Source organism: Clytia hemisphaerica, unplaced genomic scaffold (genome assembly GCF_902728285.1).
Source record: "Clytia hemisphaerica strain Z4C2 unplaced genomic scaffold, Clytia hemisphaerica genome assembly, whole genome shotgun sequence".
Classification (NCBI taxonomy): Eukaryota; Metazoa; Cnidaria; class Hydrozoa; order Leptothecata; family Clytiidae; genus Clytia; species Clytia hemisphaerica.
In genome coordinates, this window is record NW_027103507.1 from 1,307,842 (window position 1) to 1,326,689 (window position 18,848).

At 35.5% G+C, this 18,848-nt stretch overlaps 2 protein-coding genes and 1 long non-coding RNA gene across 4 annotated transcripts in view; 1 reads left to right on the forward strand and 2 right to left on the reverse strand.

The window, feature by feature from the left end:
- The first annotated feature begins 228 nt into the window (after positions 1–228).
- The window catches only part of LOC136798942 (uncharacterized), a 59,014-nt gene continuing 40,394 nt past the window's right edge, over positions 229–18,848 (forward strand). Inside the window, exons 1-2 of the long non-coding RNA XR_010845462.1 lie at positions 229–268; positions 2,938–3,092. This is a non-coding gene — a long non-coding RNA (uncharacterized lncRNA). The remainder of the gene's footprint in view (positions 269–2,937; positions 3,093–18,848) is intronic.
- Positions 1,369–8,657, reverse strand: LOC136798940 (uncharacterized). Its single transcript, XM_067055618.1, has 6 exons — positions 8,533–8,657; positions 3,764–3,831; positions 2,791–3,030; positions 2,218–2,451; positions 1,674–1,843; positions 1,369–1,478 (listed from the first exon to the last, which is right to left on the reverse strand). Exons 1-6 carry the CDS (start codon positions 8,610–8,612, stop codon positions 1,416–1,418), a joined length of 855 nt encoding a protein of 284 aa, XP_066911719.1. The 5' UTR covers positions 8,613–8,657; the 3' UTR covers positions 1,369–1,415.
- Positions 11,526–13,494, reverse strand: LOC136798929 (troponin T, cardiac muscle-like). 2 transcript variants are annotated; one of them, XM_067055609.1, is made up of 5 exons: positions 13,423–13,494; positions 13,162–13,233; positions 12,843–12,893; positions 12,168–12,318; positions 11,705–11,966 (listed from the first exon to the last, which is right to left on the reverse strand). In XM_067055609.1, exons 1-4 carry the CDS (start codon positions 13,475–13,477, stop codon positions 12,212–12,214), a joined length of 285 nt encoding a protein of 94 aa, XP_066911710.1. In that variant the 5' UTR covers positions 13,478–13,494; the 3' UTR covers positions 11,705–11,966; positions 12,168–12,211. The 2 variants fall into 2 exon arrangements, with proteins under 2 accessions (XP_066911709.1, XP_066911710.1); XM_067055608.1 differs by lacking the exons at positions 12,843–12,893; positions 13,162–13,233; positions 13,423–13,494 and having other exon boundaries at positions 11,526–11,966; positions 12,168–12,257.

Consider the following 18,848-nt stretch of genomic DNA (forward strand, 5'->3'; position numbering starts at 1 on the left):
TACCTCCGAGAGAAACTATCCTTTAATCTTAGGTAAAATATTTCTCTGGAAGGCTCTACTGATTTTAATGCAACAGTTGTTACCTTATCTTTTTAGAAAGATGAAATGTGAAATAAATAATATTTTAAGATATGAACAAAGTAAAAGCATCGTTGCGACCTATGGAAATTTTCTTAGCACCTCAACAAGCTCATACACAATGATGTCTAATTACCCTCAGAGCATGCGCAATGATGTCTAATTACCCTCAGAGCACGCGCCATATATCGTAAGTGGACATTCAATACTTTCTAACTTTTTTGAATACTTAATAATACTTTAATCGTAGAAATTTTAGCGAGACTAATTTTAGCGTTTTAGCGAGTTTTCCCTATTTTCGCTAAAATAAATCTCGCTAAAACACGCCGAATCAACAGATCGCTAAAATTTATGAAATTTCTGGTTATATTGCCTTGATACATTTTTGTCAATAGGAACGGTTTCAGTGCAAAGAAATGCTAGAAAACGAATTCAGTCAATAATGTAATACGATTATTCGCTAAAATTTATCCACGCGGAATTTTTTGAAATCGTGATTCGCTAAAATAAATCCAAAAAAAAGTAAGATTTTCCTGAGTCGCTAATATACGCTAAAATTAGTCTCGCTAAAATTTCTACGATTAAAGTAACGTTTTTTGGTCGAGCTGATCCGTGAAATTCTAAGAATTTGCGCTGACTTAATTTCGTGGATCGCACCACTGGGATAATATAATTTGATTACCAAGAATTATTAAGCCATTTTTTATAAACAATGCAAGTTATTTGTTTAATACGCATTGTAAGAGATGCAGTAGAGTCTCATCACATGAAAATTGAGCAATACCTTAAAGGAAGAAATTTTAGCGGAAAGAAAATTTGGCGGATTTGGCCAGAATCCGCCAAATTAAGTTCCCGCCAAAATTTCTTTGTTTCGCCACCCGCCAAATTAAACTTTTTGAAAATATGATCTCTTTTAAGGTGTTTTTGCATTTTTTTTGCTGTTTTTACGCCATTTTAAGGATAAATTTTTCAGCAAACGCCAAATTAAATTCCCGCCAAATTTAGTTTTTTCGTCCATCCGCCAAATTAAATTCCCCCTAAAAAACTTTTTCGGCCATCCGCTAAATTAAATTCCCGCCAAAATTTCTTCCTTTAAGGTACTAGACATGGTGATTAAAACACGAGATTTGGCACTGATGACTCTAGGAGGGAGCTTTGTATATTCTTTGTTAAATTCCAGCTTACCCCCTACTGTTCAGGAGGTTCAAGACCCCCTTGGAGTTTTTTCTCATTTTTAGATATTTCGAATAAGTTTTAAAAATGGTTGATTAAATAGATATTTAGTACATTGATTAATCAGTATAATAATATTGAAAAACACAATAAAACTTTTAGTTTCAAATTTTTGGTAAAATATTATACAGTGGACAGTTCGGTTGTCTTGGGTGGACTGATGGTGTCTGGAAAAAATAGAAAAGAAAGTAATTAATAAGAGTTGAGTCGATAATCTTCCTGCTCTTTAGTTTCACTCAGACAATTTGCATGTTATGATGTTTAGATGAAAAAGCTCATACAAATTTAATTTTACTTTTTGGTTCAAAGAACAGTATAGAGAAGTCTTAAATTTGGTCAATTTTAATTGCAAAGACACTCACAATTATTTTGTTCATCGATGGGAATAATTCTTCACAAGCTGCCTTTTGTGGGTTTTGATCGCAAGAAGCACGTGGATCGCAATCGACGTTGATTGGTACATCTGTCATATAATCATCCACTGTACCAACTTTACCGTCAAGACCATAACAAAAATTACCGCGTTTTGTTCCTGGAAGAAAAGTTTGGGTAATTTGTGGAACGAAGTTTGACCACTTAGTTAGTCAATTTTGATACTAATTTCATGACATTCTCTGTGTCTTATGAGAGAAAATAGTATGATTAAAAGGTCATTTTGATCTTTGGAAGGAACCTTACTCGGTTTGGTGTAGATGAAAAGTCATATTTTCGTTAATCAAAATTCCAAAGTAATTTGACTGTGTTAGTGTTTATATTTAGAGAAATTCTGGCTAAAACAGCCTATTGAAAGTTTCAAAGACTTATATGCACTTTTTAAGCCGAATCAAATCTTGAAGAAAATTAAACCGTGATATATCTACTTAAACCTGTTTGGACTGCGACCCTGTAATTCGATATTTGAATTACCTGATTGTATTTTCGAAAAAGGTGGCCCAGCTGCTTTTACGCATTGATAAGTCACCGGTGCTTTGCTTGAGCGACAATTAAAGGACGGGTTTCCACCAAAGATTTTCAATTTAGCGCAACTATTGTAAACACCTCCATTGCCAACAAGCATCGAGACTTGTAGAGAATAGAAACCATCTTCTAGATTTGTTGGAATTCCGATTGTTGTGTCGAACCTCTCATCATCTTCAGGAACTACAAAGGGAAACACAATGTCACGTATTGAATGAGATTATTAAAAGATTAATTACGTCCTGATAAGATAACGTAAATATAAAATTTTTGCTAAGAAGCCTGAATAATGAGTTTTCACGAAAATGATTAAGCTTCTGCTCATCCTAAAGTGGTGATCGGGGTGGGAAAATATTTTGATTGGTTGGATTTCTTGGGGATTCTGAAAGGTTACAGTTATCAAAGTTGTCAACATTTCCAGTGGGAATAGGAAGGTGCCGCCGGGTTTGATTCTAGTTAGGATTATAAGAACTGATTGATAGCTCTAGAGATCACAAAATACACAGTTTAAGTCCCATGTACCTGCTTGATATTCACACCCAGGTCTTGCGTTGCACGGATGAAAACAACTTCCTGTACGTGTTCTGCCAGGCCTCTCATCATGTCCATAACATGCGAACTTCATGACATTGTTTTTATAACTTTGAACATTTTTTCGTTCATTCCAAGGTACTAAAGCAATGCGTGCAAAACCGCCACCATGGTTGTTCGAAACCCATCCCACTTTCAACCGATCGCCTGCTTCAACTTCGGTGACGTAAACTGAAGGAGAACGATTTGGAAATGGTGTTATGTATTGGAGTGGATAAACAAGTCAATAATTCGTAAGAACGTAATTACATTCGAATATATTCGATTATGAGCTAATGATAAAAGATATACTGCCAACATTAGCGAGTTTATGCATTTGCACTTTTGAGGACGGTAAAGTGACTGAAGCGATTTGGAAAAACCCTCAGTTCTCTGGCCCGCAAAATCGAGGACGGTAAAAGTGCTGATTAACCGCCGTCCTCATTTCGTCAGGATCTAGTCAAGTTAGAACCTTACCGTCTCCGTCACTGAAAAACACACATACATAAACTCGGAATCATAGCCCCTACGACAGGCGTAATGGTCATATAAAGTTTGTGTCAAAAAGGTAATTTCCAGCAAAATTATAAAACAAGAAGTGAATTGCTGTGCTGTAGCCAGAGTATCAGACGTGAGATATAACCTTCCTTTAACGAGTTATCATTACACTTATTAAGAAAGTACCGACGTCTGATTGCAAACAACGCGCTTTTCAACCACACCGTTTTGGCGTGCTTCCAATCAGATTTCGGTAATGTTTTTTGTCAATCATGATAATTTTCGCCTTCTTATCGTTTATTATTACTCTGGGTACAAACCACTGAATAGTTTGAACTTGGTCATTGAGACATGGACCATTGCTATTAGCGTCATAAACATTAACATGGTTTGAGTGTTTTTGAAGGGCTGATTTGAAATATCTTACTTGAAGCACTTTCACTTTCACATTGTGCGCTCGTTACTCCACCACGATTCACACGTGCGTTGAACGATCTGAAAAATAAATCCAAGCATAGGCGTAGCGAGATACCATGCAAAATTTATGGATGAGAGCGGTTTTTACGACACTGTAATTATTGTCTTTGTTTTATCAAAAGATATTGAATATGGCATAAACGTCTGCACTCCCTCATAAATTTTGCAGGGTATCTCGCTACGTCTATGCCAAGAGCTTTATGATAATACACTATTCATTCATAATGCATGTTATACGGCAATATAAGGTGTAACTTACTAAAAGAACTTAAAAAAAGTAAGGAAATTTTTTACTCGTGGAAATTGGGACGATCATCTCTGCTAATTTTTTAGCTTTTTTAATCCAGATTCTCCCACTCAATACAATCGATAACCTTTCCCAATCGATCGATTGATTGATTGATCATCAATTGGCTATCGATTATGTTAATCGATGAATTGATAGGCAATCGAGTCTCCCTTAAAATCCTTAAAAATCCCCCCTGATAAAGTCCGGAATTTTTCCCCGATAATGCATATGATAATGCAATAATTGTTACGGGTTAATGTCAGTTTGTATAAACCGGAAGTCTTTGTTTTGATTTTTCCTTAGCACAGCTCAGTTACCTAAAATTTGAGAGGTTGGACTTAGCTAGGTTGGTGGGAGACCACAAAGCAGATGAAATAGACATTTGATTCTTCCAGGTAGAGCAAAAGAAGGAACTTTGGAAAACATTTCCCCAAAGATGGGCTATCCCAGAAAAGATTTGTGCCCCTATATTAAGGAGGCTTTTTTGGGAAAGGTGACCCCCTGCTTCTTCTTTCAATTTTTCAGGACCCCCTTGTATTTTTTATTCGTTATTTGGACCACACTGGACTTTTGACCTCGTTTTACTGATCACCCTGGATTCTTAACCTCATTTTACTGACCATCCTGGATTTTCAACCTCATTTACTGACCACCCTGGATTTTCCACTTCATTTTACTGACCACTCTGGATTTTTACACTTGATAAACCAGACTTCCAGATTTTTACAGACCAGACTTTTTGGACACCTCTTCAACATAGGGGGTACAGACTATTTCTGGAATAGCCCAATCAATAAGCAACAAGACGGTTAGAATAGGATTGATTGATCTGCAGGTGTTTTGGAACGAAAAAAAAGGCTACACTTATTTATACAAAAGCAATACCACTTGGCCACCTGGTCCGCTCGTAAACGCGGCCCAATAAATTTTAAAAACATTCTCACGAATTGATAAACGGGTGGTTGGAATGAGATTGTCCTGGGCGGGTAGCAAAGGGGGTGTGGGCGCTTATTGGGTACCCGTTCAGGTCATTTTTCATGCCCTTTTAGCGTCTGGTCATCGGACGCTGCCCCTACTTAAATCACTAAAATTTTGGTAAAAACAGCCTTTTCAGTGGAAAAACACAAGAAAAAGTGCCTTTTTTGGCCTCCAACGGACGCTGTCCTGCTTTCTAAAATATGGCCTGCGCGTTAGTAATTCCAGAGTTTACTTTTTGGACACCTCTTCAACATAGGGGGTAAACTAAACTTTCTAATAAACAAATAAAGAAAGGTAGTAAACCGTGGATAACTAAAGGTTTAAAGATTTCTATAAAAAAACGTGATGGCTTCCTAACATCTTTAAGCAAAGCAGAAGACCAAGCAGCTAAAACTGAACTTAATGATAAGTATAAATATTACAGGAACCAAATTGTTAAATTAACAAGAAAGAGCAAGATAAATCATTTCAAAAATTACTTCAACTCTAACATTAAAAACAGTAAAAATATCTGGAAAGGTATAAGCGAGCTAATTAAAACGAAAAAACACAAAAGTGGACACACTGACATAACTCTTAACATTAATGGTCAACCAACATCTGATCCCGCTGCTACAAGCGAAGAATTTAATAAACATTTCTCAACGATCGCCGATAAAATTCGTGAAACTATAAACAACAATGCTGACGAAAACTTTAACGATACATTACGAAATGCTCCGCCTAACTCCCTATTTTTTCAACCGGTACAATCTAATGAGGTAACAAAAATCATTAACTCTCTTAAACCTAAAGCTGACGGTCCTTATAGCATACCCTCTAAAGTATTAAAAACTGTTTTAGCAGAGGTGTCAGAAATCCTCTCAAAGCTTTTCAATATCTCGCTACAAACAGGTAAATTCTTCACTCCTCTCAAGACGGCTAAAGTAATTCCAATTTTTAAACATAAGGGCTCCGCTCATGATGTTAACAATTATCGCCCAATATCTCTACTATCAAACATCGATAAGATATTCGAAAAAGTAATAAAATTTAGATTAGTCTCTTTTCTTGATGACAATAACATTATTTTCAAAAGTCAATTTGGTTTCAGAAGTAATTATTCTACAACTCACGCTTTGATAAACCTAACGGAAATGATAATATCTAACATAGACAAAGGACTTTACTCTTGCGGGGTATTCATCGACTTGCAAAAAGCTTTTGACACGGTCGACCATGAAATACTAATGTCTAAACTTAAACATTATGGTGTGAGGGACTTATCTAATCAATGGTTTCGTTCATATCTTACAGACCGATAACAATACGTCTCTGTTTTTGGCGTGGAGTCTTTTAAACGCCCTGTTAATCACGGAGTTCCTCAAGGATCTGTCCTTGGACCTATTCTCTTTCTCATCTATATCAATGATCTTCATTATGTTCTTCAAAATAGTCAAACGAATCTTTTTGCTGATGATACCTGTCTCCTCTCCTCTGATTCTGACCCTCAGTCTCTAGAAACCAAAGTCAATTCTGACCTTGCACGACTCTCCTCTTGGCTCCGAGCGAATAAAATCTCACTCAATGTATTGAAAACAGAAGTGTTGCTCTTCCGTAGCAGACATAAGCCCGTTCCCTATTCAATGAAGTTAAAGCTCGATGACTTCGAACTTAAACTATCAACTTGCATAAATACCTTGGGCTATTTCTCGATAAATTCCTAACCTGGAACTCTCATTTTGACCATCTAGCACAAAAAGTTGGCAGGGCAAATGGTATACTTGCTAAGCTTCGTTATTTTGTTCCTGTTTCTGTCATAAAAACTCTTTACTACGCTCTTTTCCATTCACATATATCATACGCAAACATTGTCTGGGGCCAAGGATTGACTCAAAACTCAAGAATTGGCCGACTCCAAAAACGATGTCTTCGCATCCTCACTTTTTCTAACTTTGACGCTGAAACCTCTCAACTCTTTGAAAACACTGGTATACCTACAATCGCTCAAACTGTGTTCAAGTGTAACACATCACTTGTACACCCAAAGTTAACAAATCTCTCCACCAGCACTACAGGAACCTTTGATCAAAGTCTTTTCTCATGCATATCAAACACGAAAAATTTGAACTGAAGCTCCTAGAACGTCCCAAAGCTAAAACCTTGAACTATGGCTTAAAGTCCGTAAAATACCAATCGATATTAAATTGGAACCAACTAATATTGCACTCAAAAGAAGACCTAAGTCACTGTCTTTGTATCTGCTTAACAAAAGAGCCGTATCCTACACAGCTACTTGATTGTCCTTACTGTACTTCATCAACTTTGAGAACCTTTCCTTTTTTTAAGTTGAGACTTATTTGAAAAATTGATTAAAATTTATTTTTCATTTTTACAGTTCTAATTGTTAAATAGCATACTTTTTTTGTTCTTTTTTGTTCTATCGGCACTTTTATGTTGTTGTGTAATAATCCCTCCCCTATTATTAAAATCCCAAACATATACTTGCAACCAGGTAGTCATCCCATTGATTAGTCGGGTACCCTCTATATGGATGGCCAGAGCCTGGCCTGCTCCCCAACCTAATTATATTGTAATATTTTCACATATTGTAAATTTTAGTTTAAATTATGCAGGCAAATAAATCATTTTTGAATTGAATTGAATTGAATTGGGTACAGACTATTTCTGGAATAGCCCAATCAATATGCAACAAGACGGTTAGAATAGGATTGATTGATCTGCAGGTGTTTTGGAACGAAAAAAAAGGCTACACTTATTTATACAAAAGCAATACCACTTGGCCACCTGGTCTGCTCGTAAACGCGGCCCAATAAACATTCTCACGAATTGATAAACGAGTGGTTGGAATGAGATTGTCCTGGGCGGGTAGCAAAGGGTGCGGGCGCTTATTGGGTACCCGTTAGTAATTCCAGAGAAATCTATCCATTAAAAATGGTGATAAGAAATAAAGAATTTAGCTAGGGTGACAAAAATATTACTTAAAACACGATCTTACGGTGGGCATGTCATCCAAGATTGAGCGAAAATAATTTTGACCCATGAACTTTTCTCGATAGCATGTTTTATGAGTCTTTAAAATGTGCTTCTAACTGCATGTTCTCCTAACTAACTATGATATCTGTCTTTTATACTACGTTGAAATCAACCGAGACTTGATATGGATCATCTAATGCTCTTTTAATTGGACTAGACTAGACTATAGTCTATTTCGGTCGCAAAAAAATTAGTTTTTCGAATCTACTTACGTTGAATATCGATCTAAGTATATTTATTGTTTCAAGGGTCGCTTGAAATTTCAAAGGGTTTGAACTTATTTAGGGTCAGCGGAAAGGATTTCACCAGGGTCTGTACGACTGTTATCTTGAAAAGCACACTTTTGAGAATACGGCAGTTTAAGTCTTTTCATATTTTCTTTACTGCCTTTACGTTCAGTTTTCGAATCTACTTACGGTGGGCATGTCATCCACGAATGAGCGAAAACCAGTTCTGGTAAACATACAACTAATAACGTGATGAAACTCAAAGTCATCTTCGTGTTGTTATCTTCCCTGTGTATCGGCACACAGTCAAAATTCAATGCATTGATCTTTTTATGCTTTTTATATCATTAGATTTACACTAATTTGCCGATTTAATTGTTTCAGTGGTTTATCTTGACGTCATTTAATGTGGTTGCCAAATGACGTTTGCTTCATTTGCGGTATATGTACTCTACGTACGTTTTCTTACGTTGAACGGAAGTCTCAGCTTCCCGTATTGCACTGCCAGTCATTTAGTAGCCTATACTAGACGTTACCCGCGTTTTTTCTACGCAATTATGGAAAGGACAAATTCCGTTTTTTGGTGAGGTGCACTGCCAGTCATTTCGGAAAAGGAAGTCGAATTGAGGTTTTTTTGTGTTCCCATTTTTTGGATTAACTGCTATAAGCATTACCTAATGTAGCAAGCATAGCGATAGCATACAATGTAAGATAAAATTAAAATTTCTCTTTTTTTCTCCCAATATGATAGTATAACTTCAATAACTTCTTTTCTGTCTAAAAAATACATTTTTACATATTTTTATACGTTTTTTGATAAAAACAAAAGGCAGAGTTTGGCTAAAACTGATTTCAAAACAGTACTATATCATTACTAATCCAAGCTCCTTTTAAGCATATGAGTCATGAAACTAAACGTATTAAAAACACGCAACACGTTAAGGCCGTGCAACAAGCTTGAAAATGACAAAAGGGTAAGAATAAGCAAGCTTCGGCCAACATTTACCGGTTCTTTCACAAAGCGTGTAGTTGACACGTGTACATTTTTTTTCAAATGGATTTGGCTTGAAAGTCATTAAGTACTTAAAACCACAATTACCGGAATTTAACTCTTGCTAAATCGTTACTTTGTCAGTTAACTATTGATTTCTTTTTAAATTTTAATCCAAGCAATTTAATTGTTTTTTAGCTCAATTATTTGGACAACGTCAATTTTAGTTTTATCTTCCATACCAGTACTCTGCTAGCGAGCACCACACTAAAAACCGGGATTTTTCATCATTGTTAACCGGTTACTTTTTCGAAGCGGGCTACATGACTTTTTGCGCAATGCAATTGGTTCTTTTCGCATGACGACGGGCCTACATTGTCCAGAGTTGCCCGTCGTTAGGAAAATTCATTCTGACGTCACTTTTTCAAAGGAAAATGAACAATACGTTGACATTTTATGATGTGGATTTGTGATACTTGATTTGTTTGCCTCTTATTATTCGTTTTTAACTAATTTAGTCTTATAATTTATATTTATCTATGTGTATCTTGGTCCAAAATTATTTCATTTACGTTGACATCATTTCTCTCATTTTTTATTTCTGACGTCAGAAATTATAGCAATTTTTTATCTCTTTTCACTTGTTTTTTTTGCTTTAATTCGCTATTTTTCCTGGATAAAGCGCTCAAAATCAATCGAAGCTGAAGGAAACGGTTAACAAATACAATAATGACCGGTTTTTTCGGGCTGTACTGAAAAATATTGCCCTCGGTCAACGCAACAACCTCGCAAGCTCGGTCGTTACTTGACCTCGGGCAATATTTCTCAGTACAGCCCTCACTAACCGGTCATTATTGTATTAGTAGCGAGTTTATGTATTCGAGATAAATCGAGGGGACGGTATAAAGCAAAGCTTACATAGGACCGAAATCACCGTCCACTTTGCTCGACGACGGTAAAAACACCAAGATACCGGCGTCTGTTTAGATGAGCAAAGGCGATACAGAGCCGTTCATCAACTATCGACTTTGTTTTGTATCGATTTCACTTACCGCCGCCCTCGATATCCTCCGATACATAAACTCGGTAGTGTAGGTCCGTCGTCATGCGAAAAGAACCAATTGCATTGCGCAAAAAGCCGTGTAGCCCGCTACGAAAAAGTAACCGGTTAACAATATTTAGAATGAGATGGCTTAATATTGAACCCATTTTTTTACACCAATCTAACACTATTTTACTTAGTCTCTCAAAGGTATACAAAAACCACCAAAAAAGCAATTGAGTTGTTGTAAAGGTTCCAAAATTACGAAAATAAAAAATTGACTCCCTCAAAGGGTCATAATTCTGGAGTCTTTCTAAGGGTTGTTAAAAACGTCGAAATTCAATCTCTCAAAGGGTAGATTTTCGAACTTTGGCTCAGACATACCCGTCACCTCGCAAACCTAGTACCCCCCCCCCCCCCCCGAGCTGACAGGTGTCATATTCATGATGACGTCACCGAGTTGAAAGAAGCCTTGCTTGTCTCCTTAAGATTAACTTATGAACGCCATGCTTATGAAACATGTCGACTTATTCCAAAGTGTCGGTATTAGTTTTAACAAGATTGGAGGAACTGATGTTCCTGGTTTAAAATTCAGCTTTAACGGTAAAATAATAAATTCTAAGGTTAAAGTTATTTTTTTTTGCATTTTGTTCAAATTAAGAATCGCTAATTTACTAAAATGTGTTGGGCATATCCCACTAAACACAAATAAGAAATATAATGAAAAATAGGAAAATTTTTAAAGCTGCAGTAAGACACCTTATTATTCGAAGCTCCACATATTATTTAAAATCTCCAGTTATTTGAAATCAACTGGCTTTTCCCTTGGATTTGCTTACTAAAGTCGGAAAAAACGACCTTGCTGGAAATTTCAGTTTTTGAGGGTTAATTTGAACTCCGTGATTGGAAATAAATCTCCACTTCCCTCGGAACTTCGAATAAGCGGAAGTCTACTGTAGTGCTAGTTATATGTTTAAATTATGATACAACTGTTGTCGTACTAATACACAAGTCCATGATTAAATTTTATACATAATGATATTTAGAAAGACAGTGGAATCTCCATAACTCTAACACGCATAGATTTTAGTCAAAGAAATTTCAGAGTAAGGTTTAAAAGGTCAACTGAAGGGGACGGGAATACGTGTTCGAGTCAAGGAAACTTTTGAGTTAGAGAGGTTTGAGTTAAAGAGACTCCGCTGTATGTTGATTCTTCAATAAATGCCATTGTCACGATATCGAGGGTTCCAGTTTATTTTTTTTAACGACCAAGCCAACCTTTTCTGCTTCTTCTACGCCTTCTGCTTCTCCCGCTCCTTCGACTACTTCTTCTCCTGCTTCTTCTGCTTCTTCTGCTTCTGCTTCTGCTTCTGCTTCTGCTTCGACGACGTCGGCTCGATCGACTTCTTCTGCCTCTTCCGTAAGCTCTTCTGCTTCCTCTGCTTCTCCCCATTGCTGTGTTTCCTCCTCCTCGACCACCTCTTCCTCTCCCCATTGAACCAGATGATGATCCTCTTTCATTAGGTAGCACATTGGGGACTAGCGGTAGCAAATTTTCTCCTATTGCCTGGAGTCCACCTTCATTTCCACCTGGTTATAATGAAAACAATGATATATGTTATTTTAAGTGGCTCAGTCCTTTTAGACCATTCTGGTATCGTCTTTCGTCTTTCTCAAGGACAACTTTAGAATTAAATGAATAAGAAAATTGAAGTAATTTTTTACGACAGTTATATCAACAAAAACAGAAAAAGTTGAATAAAGGTAGAGTTACTCAAATGCATATTATACCCAAAGCATGATTTTCATTTCCACCTGAAATTTCATTTCCGTTTTCACCTGGAACTAGATTTTCGTTTTCCACCTGGAAATTCATTCCCGTTTCCAGCGTGAAGTAGATTTTCATTTTCAACCGGAGCTGGATTTTCGTCGCCAGGAGTATCTGAATAAAAAGGAATCAAAATAAATTAGAATCAAAGCAAATGGTTGAGATGTATTGCACTCTTTTTGTTAAAAGAATCAGTAAATTATTGATAATACTAGGCTGTTTCTTCTTAGTTTGACATTTTGAGCCTAAAACTGTTCCTATCCTGTTCTTATTCTTAAGTTAAAACTGAGGTATTTACCCATAATTTGCTTAAAATTAGCTATTCTATGCTAAACATGGTCCACTAGTTGTTCTTATTTTTTTGTCATTTTTGAGCCTCCTTGTTCTTTGTTATTGTAAATTGTTCTTATAAAAAGAGAATATAGCCCGGAAGCTTGTCGATTTTTGCTGAATTTTCTTTTCGAAAACTTTTTAATGTTAGATTTGGCATAAGGGTTTTTTCTCTGCTTGTATTTCGATTGATCTCGAGAAAAAATACATCAAGAAACAGAGGTAGTAAGAAAGCATCAGGTATACGTGTATTTCTCAGGTTTATTGACCTCTATGAAATATATATTGATTGAAAAGATGAATACTACCTAGAACTGGATTTCCATTTTCAATCCCATAACCAAAATTTCCATCGTCACCTAGAATTTATAGAAAATTATATAGTTTTAGCTCTGAGTAGAATATAATCTTAAAATCTTAGGATCGACAAGGTCAAAAAAAACTTATAAGGCTGATAATAGGGCCTGGACCCCTCCCTCCACTAAGCGCCTCCCAAATCGAAATTATTCAATAAAATAAAGTAAAGAACTGAAATCGCAATTCTCGTCCGAACTTGAAAAATGGACTTTGGAAAACGTTAAAAGACCCAAAATGATCAATATTTATTTTGAGCTTGACTGTACTTACTTTTGGTAAGCTTGTTAGAGACATGAGCGCGTTGGTCATATTTAGCACCACGTCGTCCATACGCTGAATCACCTGTAAAAAAAAAAGTTTTATTTATTTTTGTTATGTTTCCGGTTTGAATTTTCCAATTTTCGCTTTTACAAGTTTTGACTGACTGAGTGGATGGACAGAAGAGCTTTCGAGTCATCTATGATACTGTTCGCAAACTTACTTAAAGTTAAGTTATAAGGATTTGACAAGAAACAAGAAACCATTTCTTACCCAGTACAACTGATGCTGCAAGGCCCAAAACCAGAAAGATTGTTAACGTCCTCATCGTTTTAATCTGATGAAAGACATACCTCTAATAATGAAATCTGGAGTCTTTATATTGTCTCTATGCGGAAAGATATTTACTTTTTCCGTATTGTGCTATTTCCCGTTTCTTAAGGGAAATTTAATACAAGTGACTGGAAGTGGCTTTGAGTACCATAAAGAATTTACATGTACTGGTTCTTAAGGAAAACTTTCTAAAATGTCATATTCTCCAAGAGAAGCTCGTGGTGTCCATAGGTTGATTATTTGATATTAATTTGTGAGTACCCCGTGAGAAAACAAAACGTCATGACGCTAATGAAATATCATTGTGCCTTAGTCCTTCTTTTCTGTACGGAATTTTTTTTAAAGGAGCCCAAAAGCCACCTTGGGTGTCCAGCTGTTCTTTTTTCCGTATAATAAATTTTTCCTGTTAAAAATTTAAAATGTTTCCAAGTATTTCTTGTTTAATTTCTAAAACAGCATTTGGCAAGTGTTTAGCCGTAGTCTACTGTAATTTTTCCAATTTGACGTGTGGCAATAAGAATATTTTGGAAGCTAAATGTGAAAATTTAGAGAATTGGAGTAAATGCACTATTTTGGCGTTAAAAGTACGTGTTTGTGAAAATAAATTGGCCGTGCTAAATAAGAGATCGATCTTTATTGAGCCAAGTTCATCATGAATCTGAGACTAACTAAATTAAGATTTTCGGTAAATTTGAATTTGTAGTTCTACACGTACACGCAATGAAGTATAAGCCCGAAGGGCTAGAAGTCAATCTCCTTGGTAAGATTTGAAGCCAACAAATCCTACCAAAGTTGCGCGGCCTTGAGCGGCTCGCCTGGTTTTTACACAAATGACAATCGTAAACAAAGGAATTGCTAGATTCAATCTGTCGTCAAAAATGCGGCGAATTTTTTAAGGCTTCACTTTTTCTTACCTGAGAAAGGTTAGAGATTGATCTCTAGCCCTTCGGGCTTTAAACTCAATGCGTACACGTAACTGGCAGCTTCATTCTTTCTTGATCAACGAGGTCATCTAAGCCAATTAATTTCATCAATAACCATGTCATTCTTTTTTGCGAAAATATTACTTCCAGTCTGTTTTCAGCCGGTTTTTATGTCCATGGATTAATTACACGCAATGATTAAAAGAAAATCAAAGTTAAAAAAAAATTGATTTATTTGATAATAATTCCACCCACAATTATATTTTCAACGAACACAAAATTATCAAAAGTTATTCAAAAGTAATTTTACTGACAGCCAATTTGAAAAATGCTTTATAGTTAATCGAAATTTTCAGCCTAACGGGTCTAAGAAATGACGACGTGATTGAATTTTTGAGTACAGGAAAGAAAATTTTTTCTGGAAATTGAGAATAGGATAGGGGTAAAACACGTTAATTTTAAACAAATTGCTTTTGAGTAAATGAAAAAATATCAAAAGGGAAAAATTTCAGAAGCAGTTTTCCGCAATCCAATTTTTGATTATTGTTTATAATGAATTTTGTCATATACAGTAGGGTAGGTCAAAATTTTCTGTTTTATTAGACATTTAAAAAATAATTCAAAAAATTGACACCTGTAAATTTTTCCGCTTTTTAGTACTTTCCAAAAATGTTTGACATGCGCTTCGACTAAGGGAGTGGTCAGAAAGTATCTACTAGGGGGGAGTGGAGGATATTTCAAAAAATCAAAAAAAAAATTTCGCACCCCCACCCCTGATTTAGAAATTTTTTTCGAAGCCCCACCCCCCTCAAAAGGTTAAAAAAATTCGCTACATAATAAACAATAGTATGAAATACGAATAAGGTCGGTCGTTAGGCCGAAAAATTTTCAAATCTTCAAATGTGAAACCATGAAATTTAAGGTGGTAGTCTACCCAAAAATAAAAAATCATCGAAAAAATTGTCGAATTCTGGTTTTTGGGTGTTTTGAGATCCTTAGGTCTTTCTGAACATCTCCTGAAAATTTCAGAGCTATATCTTTATCATTCAGGCCGCAGTGAGCATTTTTATCCTGTTGGGTGCTTGAAAAATCGCCCTAGCAACAGAAAAAATCCTGTTGCTAAGGACTTATTTCTTCAATCTCGGCCGAAACATAGCAATGTGATACGCCAAAAGAAAGCTCTTTTTACGCCCTTTTCGGGCGTCAAAATATTATTTTCCGTGGCATTACGTAATCCTTAAAATTAAAGATGGTAGCTGCAGTAGTGTAACACATCAAAACCAGCTGAAAAGCAAGCTGTAAGCATGATTCTGCAGATTTCTTGGCAAGTTTTAGATCAAAACTTAATCTCTTTGATTGAAATGATTTATTTAAATTAAGAATGGACTCTACTGAATCTATAAAGTTGCTCTACATTGGTTTTGTTGCTGGATTTCTGCGAAAAACATTTAAGTTGTCGGCATTTTGTTTTGAGCATAGACAGTGTGCTTTTGGTGGCTCACATAATGTTTTGTAGTGGATTTAAATGTAACTGAGATATTTCTAAGCACAACATGATGTAACAGAGATAGAAATGTGCATTACGATGAACTGGACCTAACTTCTGGAGACACACATTCTCATCTGACACCAGCCATTCATAACCGCCTAGGCGGTAACCGAAGCAAAGGTGCCGCCTTCGATCAAGCCAGCTCATTGTCAATTCAAGTCTATGTGAATAAAAATATGCACTAGAAAAGTTTCCATGTCTACAGAGAGTCATGCTGGAATTTCAATGAACATTTTGTCACACTTATGTGGCTGTTTTCACCCAAATTTGATGTTATCGCAAGATTACCGCAAAGTTTGCTATATTTACGTAACTTTAGCGCAACATGTTTTTGTTGATTTTTGGATAATTTATCAATTTTTGTGAAATGTTTTACTTTAACTTATGAAACCTGGCTGGTTTGATGAGCATTCAGTGAAGAAATTTTTTGAAAAGAGCTTTCCAGCTTAAAATGATACCCATTTTTGTCTTTTTCTTTGATTTTCTCAAAAACGCGTTTCCGGGGGTTCGCATACACCTTGTCAGAAATATCTTAGGATTGAGAGTAGCTACAGACTTGAAATTTTCAGGGAAGTTTCCTTACATGATTGTGCATTGAATGAATGGATTAAAAAGTTTTAAATTGGTTTCCGATTTTTTAATCTCAAAAAAGCGTTTTTTTCAGTTTCTTACCCCCTGGAAAAAAATTTTAATTTTTTTTTTCACTCATTTCAGACCTTTTCTAAATATTAGTCATTTAAAAAAAAACTAACTTCATAGGTCAAGCCGACTATTCAGAAAACCTGACACAAGCAAAATAAAGTATTTTACCCCCTGGCTGATTTTACCCCCGTCTTTGGTTATTTTTAGAATTTTTTTTTATTTTTAGAAATGTTAATAGTTGATATACATTTCCTGAAAATTTCATTACGAAATGTAAAGAAGTTCTTGAGTTATTGCAAAAAATGTGATTTTTTGACTTTTGAAATCTGGCGGTAGACTACCACCTTAACCTCCTTAGTTATCTCTTGAGTTGTCCAAAACTATTTCGCACCCCCTCCCCTTTTCCATTGAAAATATTTCCCCCCCCCCTAAACCCTCAAAAAAAATTTCGAACCCCCCTGAAATCCTCCACCCTAGTAGATACTTTCTGACCACTCCCTAAAAAAGTAGACTGCCCTAGACTGACATAAAAAAAACGAACAAATTTCCCCTCATTTTTTTGGCAATTTTAGCATTAATGTTAGGAAGGAGGAAGAGATTCTGGCGAGAATTTAATTTAATAAAACAGAATTTGGCTGTAGGAATAAAATTTTTGCGGGTATTTATTTTGATGGATGAATGATATTTTTGGCCAAAATCTATTAAATAAACGAAAACCCTATAGGCCTGAAGTATTGAAAAAAATAATTTCAATTTGGCGGGAATTATTTCTGGTATTTCTCAGTTTTGGTGCTATTTACAGCATATATATGAAGTATCCCCTGGTATCAAATTAACTATCCATAGAGAAAAAGAGAATCAAGGATTTATCGACCTTTCCCAGTTTTTCCTAATTTTCGTTATAGTGACAATTTGGTGGTACCCTACCCAGCTGGCTATAACACAACGTCGTTTCAACGTTCATCTAATGTTCACAACGTCCATATAACGTTAGATGAACGTTGAAACAACGTTGTGTGTCAGCTGGGCAGCGCAGGTTTGAAAAAATGCAGGCTTAAATCATACCAAAACATCTATAAACAATTTAAAGAATTTAAAAAATCGGGGAAAAAATCGTTACATTATAGTTTTAGGTATAAAAACTTTTTTTTTTATGATTTGATTGGTGAAAGCTACAATTGCAAGGTTAAAGGAAATTTTGATAGATACTTTTCAGCTAAGATTTTAAAATTGATCAAGTTGATATATTTCAAAATCAAGAATATTTTCTGCCCTATTGTCCATTATTAAATTTTCATATAATATCCGCAATGAAAGTCTCATCAACACTAGAATGTTCTAACCGATGGGCTACATAGAACACTAGAAACCTATCCCTCTTCTTCTTCTGGAGAATAGAGACGAAATACCACGCGATATCGATCTAAACAAAAGAGGCTTTGCATCTTCGTAAAATTGGAGATCAAGAATTTCGTCATCAAGGTCTTCGTCGTCAGTTTCAGCTCCTTTTTCTAATTCTGAAAGAAAAGAGAGATTTTGTTTCTGGAGCGGAACTTTTTTTTGCATTTTAAGCTATCAATCATTTTTGTTGGTTATGTATGGACATAATCATTAGCTTTTAAAAGTGTTCTTCATAAGAAAGTTTTGATTCAAAGGTTTTATTTTTACATAAGTGTTTCCGTTTCATGCCAGACACATATTTAATATCAGGACAGTGTCTGCCTATTGCTATATTATGCTGATATAAGCAAAAAAAAAATTTATTTTCCTCTTTCTGACCAATCTTGCTCCACATTTGTGTCAATTCAATATAAAAAAGATTGTAATTGATGAGTAAGCAAACGATATCACTCTTATTTAAAAACAAAACCTTCAAAGGTGTTAGAGATGTTTGCTTACAGGTTATGGTTAAATTTTTAGTCCAACTTTTTTTCCATTAAGAAACAGTTTAAAAAGGACTTACTTTTCACAACTTCTTTGGAAAGTTCTTTGACGATTCTCTGCTCAAGTTTCTTTTGAACTTTTTTTGTTAATTCATCAGACGGTTGTCGGGCTGTAAAAGAATATACGAATAGTTAGTTAAAATAGCGTATTGTTAAATCACTAAAACTCCCCTGTCTCTGTGCCCCAGTTGGTGTGAAACATCCAGTGGGGTGGGATGTGAAAAATCTGAAATTCACTGGGGTGAAAGATATTTCCCGAAAAATTGAGTGAGGTGACCAATTTTTGCTTGATTATCACTGGGGTGAAGA